Source organism: Pteropus alecto, unplaced genomic scaffold (assembly GCF_000325575.1).
Source record: "Pteropus alecto unplaced genomic scaffold, ASM32557v1 scaffold57, whole genome shotgun sequence".
NCBI classification, from domain to species: Eukaryota; Metazoa; Chordata; class Mammalia; order Chiroptera; family Pteropodidae; genus Pteropus; species Pteropus alecto.
The window spans coordinates 2,227,259-2,234,572 of record NW_006442508.1 but is presented as its reverse complement, the minus strand read 5'-3'; the positions used below and the strand labels follow the sequence as shown (position 1 = coordinate 2,234,572).

At 36.6% G+C, this 7,314-nt stretch overlaps 1 protein-coding gene across 1 annotated transcript in view; it reads left to right on the top strand.

The window, feature by feature from the left end:
* Positions 1 to 6,758, top strand: part of BEND4 (BEN domain containing 4) — a 33,173-nt gene extending 26,415 nt beyond the window's left edge. The window contains exon 6 of the mRNA XM_025040231.1: positions 1,448 to 6,758. Within this exon, the coding sequence (XP_024895999.1) occupies positions 1,448 to 1,665 (218 nt within the window). The 3' untranslated portion in view covers positions 1,666 to 6,758. The remainder of the gene's footprint in view (positions 1 to 1,447) is intronic.
* Positions 6,759 to 7,314: the final 556 nt, after the last annotated feature.

The window sequence follows — 7,314 nt, the reverse complement described above, 5'->3', positions numbered from 1 at the left end:
AATTTGAGGAGGACAGAAGAGGACTCAAAAACAGTCCCTGGATTCTGTAGCTGATAGTCTGGCTGGACAATTATGAATAGCTGCAAACAGGGAAAATAATAGAAAGTAGACTAAATAGTTGAGCCCTGGAGGTCCTAGAATACCTCCTTTCTCTCTGCCCAGCATTATAATGGCCATGACCTAGGTTTGAGAATTATCCTTCAGTGTTTCCTAGGCCCGCACCCCAGGATAAGCTATGTGGTTCCTGGCAGTTTTGCAGGGTGAGGAAGTGAATAAACAGTTCTTGCCCCCAAGGAAGAATGCTGAGGGTGGAGTGGGAGAGACTTAGGTAAGGCGAGTGAGTCTCTCACCTTGGTCACAAAATCGAAGGAAATGCAAGCAAACTTGGTAATGCCCTGCTTCTCTGCTAAGCTAGACTCTACTAGATGGGCACAGTTCATTCAGTTCATGAGATTTTTCTGGTCCAAGTACTTGAAAGCATTAACTTCTGAGGGTAGATAGAGCTGGAATGTCACAAAAAAATTTCAGACAAATTCAGTTCTATAATCAGAACTATTGTCTTGTAGAGGGAGCACAGTGCTGGAGAGGAAATGGTGTGTAAATAGCAGTCACTCTGAACTTTCAATCAACTGTGCAAAAAAACTCAGTTTGACTTAGAACTTTTCCCAAAATGCTAACTTCATTTTACAACTGTTCATATTAACATAGCTGCATAGGAATTATGTATGTGCCCTAACCCCTGAGAAAACAGAGGAAGGGTTAATTTGGGCTCAATCCAAAAGAGGCTCAGTTTGTATCATTGGCGTCTTAGCTACTTTTCATATATTCACTATTCCAGGAATGCTTATTGCTTTCTGGTGAAATGAAATATTTAGAGGAAATCTTATTTTAAAAATATCAGTGCATGTATAGACACCACAATTAGAGCCTATAGTATAACATTTTAAGAATGTGGAAACTTCTTCTGAACTAAAATTTAGGCAGTTTCTCACTTGTTGAGATTTTGTTATTCTATTGCACTTAATCTACAAATCAGTAACTGGCTGAAGAACACTGTGCTAATGATATTTGCTGTGCTTCTGGAGATAGTTAACATTCTAAACTGTGAGGCAGTAACAACAGGGTTTTTGAAATGTATTCTATAACTTTTACCAAGCATGGTGTCTACCATATCTCACAAATCAAGTTTACCTTTCATTTCAGTAGCAAATGTTCCTTAGAAAGATCACCCTGTGTCTTACATGACTTTTGCTCATGAGTAAAAATAATGTATATGAAATAAGTTGGGTCTAATGAGTGACATCATCATGGCATTGCATTGGGTTTCCCATTAAGCTTTCCTTATAGAGCTTCTGTTAAAGTTTAAGCACCCTCTCCTGACCATCTTCTACAACAACCAGCTGGTCTTTTTCTCTCTTTTTTTTTATTGTCGTGTATATTCTCACAGAATTCATTAGAATGCACTGCACCTCCAACCCAGACTGGTGGATGCCCTCAGAGGAACAAATAAACAAAGTGTTCAGCGACGCCGTGGGTCATGCCCGGCAGGGGCGAGCAGTGGGCACTTTCCTGCACAATGGCGGCTCATTTTATGAAGGGATCGATCATCAGGCTTCCCAGGATGAAGTCTTCAATAAGAATTCCCAGGACGGGTCTGGGGATTAGCGGACAGAATTTTTTCATGGAAACAGCTGGTCCTCTCAAGAGTTCCAATTGTGAATGTTATCACTTTAGAGTCCAAAGCATGTCATTCTGTCAGATTTCATACATCCTACACCTTAACTCTTCTTGACCTACTGCCACAGTTCCCAAATAGAAATCCATTTTAGGGTTTTTTGAGAAGTCTGTGGAGCTTACAACAGGTTTTCAGAATATTATAGAAAAAATTATGATTCATTTTAAATGATTACTAGCTGGACAGTGAGGGTGGAAAAAAATAGGTGAGCTCCTGGTCACATGTCTGAAATCTTCAAGTACGCTTATCTGCTTCCTGAGCAGAGCTGGTTCTCACAGAAGATTGAGTTAGTGTTCGTGCCCATGGGAGAAGATAGAGAGATGTGGAGTTATTTAAAGGGACAAGGAACAAGCATTCTCTTACTTTAATTCAAATAAGTCATCTTTACATTTTCCAAAAACCTCGATTCATACTTCTCAGCAAAGACATAGGATAGGTGACATCATATGCTATGTCTATATGGACAGCTTATTATTAAATAGAAGCCAGAGAACAGAGGCCACCTCGAGACACTAACTAATTGGAAGTCAGCTGTTTTTCTCAGTTATTTTTACCAAAAAAATCCTACCATGTTGATCAGGAAGGCACTATGTGATCTCGAATTTACAAACAGTAATAGTTTTCATTATGTCAAGAAATACCCAAAGATCCAAATCCATTTTCAAATGCTTGATTCTGATGGTTCATAGATCCACAGTTCCCATAACTTTAAATCAGGCTTTGTTGACACATGCCGAAGTAATGGGTTGAACAATGAGAATTTGAATCAGTTAGTTGTTTGGTGCATTGAAGACCAAACAAGTGATGTGACTGATGGTATTCACTGAATTGACCACATGTTCTAGAATTGTGTACACAGAATTTCAAGGCCATTCTGACAACTATGCAATGGGCTTATCTGTAATTTCTCTGAAATTTGAGGGTCTTTCTGGCTGAGTTGGTCTTAAGAATTTGTGTAGACTGTTTTTGTTGTCACATATGAAAATGTTTCATCCCAACTGTTATGTGCCTCCTTCACGTTTTATTCCCCTGAACTATAAACTCTGGCTAAGTTCACACTGAGTCACTCCAACCAACTTCCCTAGTTTAATTTGTTGAGTTCCATATGTGAAATTTGTAGCATCTTTGGAACCACTTCTTATCAACAAAAACACTACAGGGATGCTAGAATTCATTTATGAGGGCTTCAGTTTTGGATGTCACATGAGGCTTTCTTTATCAGACTAATCCAGATTACTACATTCTTTGTAAGCAAAGGGCTAAATGAGCAGCATTTATTGAAGGCTATTAATACCATCTACAGACATGACTAAGGATTTTGAAAATTGACTTGAAATTAATCATTTAAAGTTTTTTTATTTATAAAGAAGTTTTTTTTGCCATTTTTGTCAAAGTAAAATAATAAGTTATCTTTTATGTTCTGTAATTAGCACCATCTATATGCACAGCCCTAGAAATAGGTCCTTTAACTTTTGTAATGATTATTAGTTTCAACCATTGAAAAGTTTAGAGAGATGGTCATTTGTCAGATCTGTTAAATGGTGTGGAGAACATATTTTCATCCTATTTCGGGAAAGTTAGCTAAAATTTGGAGATAAATAAGGGCAATTATTTATGAAATATTGCTTATGCAATTTCGCTGATGGGAACCATGAGACTAGTATCTTTCACTAGCCAAAGAAGGAAAAAAAGATACTTCTATAAGAGTTTTAGAGGTCTAGGAAGTCCAATATCTTATAAGATTCTTTGGTGGAATGGAATCTCGGCTAAAGAAAAATATCATAACCTTATCTGTCTATCCATCTTATTTTATTGCATTGGACTTTAGTTTTTCTTACTGCTGAATACATGTCCTTTTTTTCCAATAGCAGCAATATTTGACCAGTGCTGTTTTAAAAAATGTCAACTCTTTTCCTGCAACTTGAGAATTTCACACACCTTCACATCTAAACATCGTCTCGTTCTATGTTCATCTGTGTTGTACTGGTCTTCAGTGAGGATGATGATGAGAGCGTTTCTGTACTCATTTAACATTTTTTGTCAGTGATTGGGTGTTGGCCATAACCCCAGCTATCAGAAGAGTCCATCGTTATCAACAGTGACAATGTCTTGATGTGTTCTGAGTTTTCCCAAGTTAAAGTCTTATCACAGAGAGCATACCTGCTTTCACAGTGAACTGGAGCTCCAACCACAGTTCCACTGCGGTCAGGATAACCCTTCAATGATCTGCATTGGAGGATGTAGGCCAGGAACCTGCAGGGGAGCTGTATTCTGCAAGTAATATTAAAATCACATTTCTTAGTGTCTCTTTGAAGGTGCAGTTTTCACAATCTTATGGTTAGCCTCAATGGTAAGTGCTCTGGAGAAAAACTAAACATTAAAGTTTACCATCTCTTTTTACTTGAAAATATTTTATCCAGCCCTTGAACCTGGGCATCACTCTTGTTGTTTCTCATTTTTACCACATCGTTTAGGTTATTTTCATCATTCGTGTTTCATAAGGCTTCACTAGGAATGTAGAGGATAATATTAGAGCATCTGCAGAAAATTGCTATCTCCTTTGGTAGGGGAATTGAGAGGTACATGAAGCTACTTCACAGCTATAGAGCAAGTGGGTGATTTTATATTCTGGATCTTAGCCCTTCATCAGTCATAAACACGTTGACTAAGAGGTCTTTCATTAGGATTATAGAGAGAGAAAAATTATTACAATTATATTATCTGTTCCAACTACTCCATGTGTCAAATATCGATAGAATGGTTTTTTCAGCGCTGATGACTATTCTTGTAATACCGGATGTTTTCCCAAAATCTAGACAATAATTCAAACTTGGGAATCCACAGGTTCATGATTTTTATCTTTTCCTGCCACCTTTAATAGCTTTTCTTCCCTTCTGTTGCTATCAGAAAATGGATGGAGCATCATATAAGATTAAACATGCACTATTTTCAGAAAAGTAAATGTAACATTGCCCTCATTTGGAGTCTGTCATTCATTATATGCTCTAGAATCTAAACCTAATACCCACTGACTACCTCTGTAGTTTTTCTTAGATTTCAATCATTTAAAAAATCTCATTCTTAAAAAATTTAAATGTAATTTTTCTCATTCAGTGCCATGTTATTTCACAGTACAGATCTGTGTAATTTTTGACAGCTCTTATATACAAATTTTTAGAAATGTAATCGAAAATGATTTTGCACATATGGTGCAATCCTTGCTGATGTATGTTTAATGTGGCGACACAAAACTGCTTGGCAAAAACATGTCAAATAGAATGTTTGAGTCAGGACTCTAACATAAATGTGTCTAAACAGCAATATGTATCATTATGATATATTTTTGTAAGCATAGTGATGGCTTCTTTCAGTGGTGTAAGTACTGGATAAAAACCATTTCACTTAGAATGATGTAGGAAAATGTCACCCAACTGACGGCCCTCTCCAAAGTTACTTGCACTGTCAGCCAGTGGCAGTGATTCTTCTATTTGTGTTGTTTTTTTAGAAGAGAGTGAAGAACTGATACCAGTCAACATAGAGTGCAAAATAATAGCCCATCAATATTTGCCTCCTAATACGCAAAATTCAAAACTGTAACTGCTATGTTTACACATTAAGGACCACTTCTAAGCTCCACAGTGTATTCAATTGCAGGAATCATTGAGAGGACTTCATTCATCTAATAACCAGCTTGTTCAGTTTGGCTATTGAAAGCATTAAATTACCAAATTTTTGTGATAAAAATGATCAGATTAATTTTCCTCATGACCATCCATAGCTGGCTAGGTTTTCATTGAACCATAGTTCCCCAAATTGCAATGAAAATAACTCTGTTATACTCGTTCAAAAATCAGTTTTTCTCGGAATAATTGCACCAATACAAATGACCATGTGGGTCTTGACCATGTGGGTCTTATCCATGTTGGAAAACTAGGCCCATCTAAACCCACTAACAACAGTGGTAGTAACTATAGCTAATATGCATCGAGTTCTTGTGTGCCAGGTACTTTGCAAAGCACTTTACAACCACCCTCTGAGGCTTTCACTGTTATTTTATAGATGAGGATACTGCCCAAGGTGCTCACCTAATAAAAAGATCAATTTGGGTTTAGGAAACAGAATGACTAGTTCGGTTTTCAGTAGAGTTCTCAAAGACCACCAACACTTTGAAATGACTTTGTTGCTTGCTTTATGCCTTTGAGGAAGAGTTGACATTTGTGTTATTAAAAACCTCACCTTTAATATATATTGACACAAGTAGGAGCATACAAACCACATATTCTCTGGCAACTGCCAAAGTTTCTGCTTAAGCTTTACTTATGCGAGATGCTAGGATGAAGAGTAGGAAAAAAATTTAAAGTAGTGACTAAATTAAAATCACTTGTTCAGATGTACTCCATACATCTCCAATACAAAAATGCAGGGATAAAAAGGCAAAAATTTGAAGTGAGGTGATATTTTTTTTGGAACTCTTAGATGTTAGAAATGGCACTGGGCATCAGCCAATGTTCCGTTCACTTTCACGTTTGTTGTATTTGTAGCCTTAGAATTGATGAGTCTGGTTTGGGAGAGAGGGTTTTAATTTATGATGTCATCGTGAGAACTGTTGTGAAGATTTTGTAGGCAAATACAAAAGTAATCTGTTGATTCTTTCCTGTAGTTGTGGCTTTAACATCTCTGGCTGTGTTTAAGTTCAAGAGCACGCCAAGGCTATAAGAGCCTAGTTTGTGTTTCTTGGGAACAGGGCATGCCAAACCAAGAGATGGGTCCTGAAACTTTCGAGGTCACTGGTCCAGCCTGACCCTGCCCAATTTAAGCATTGCCTTTATGTCTCTCCTCTCTGGAACTTCATGTAGCAGCCTAACACTGGGGCCAACTTGCCTTTACTCGATATTTTCTATGATGAACACTTGTGGAGAAACTGTGACAAATCCATTGATTCTAATATTTTTATCGTTGGAGTCTTGTTGATTCTCTATGAATAATTTCTATTTGATTGTACTGTGTAGAGTTAATACCCACTAGGGATATGTTAATAACACTATAAATGCATAGTGTAATATAGAATAGCAAGATTTTTTTGTGAACAATTTATATAGAAGAGTAAGTTGCTTTTTAAGTGTTAGGCATATTTCTTTTAAGAACTTAAAATGTTATAAGAGTTTTTTAAACATTCGATATTTTTAATTATAAGAAACATTTGTTACTAGAGCCAATTATTTCAGGTGTTCTAATTGGAATATTGATTTTATTACTTCATATACCTCTAGAATGCCACATGTTCTGTTGGAGATAAAATTGCACAATAAATGTCAAGTCTCTGTTAAGTGTTTTAACTTGTTTTTTATCTTTCTCCAATTCTTCGAAGATGCTTTTCTGGGTGTTTTTTGTTTTTTTTTAAACAACTTTTTTCTCCCTGATGCTAAGGCTTTTTTCTTGTCCTGAATGCCAAGAAAATATTATATGCCTAATACCCAAATAAAAGATATTCAGTTATGTCAGGAAACTGATCAGAAATCATCCAAAAAATGTATTTGATCTAGTGAATGAAAGGGACAGCTGATGATAATCTAAGAGTG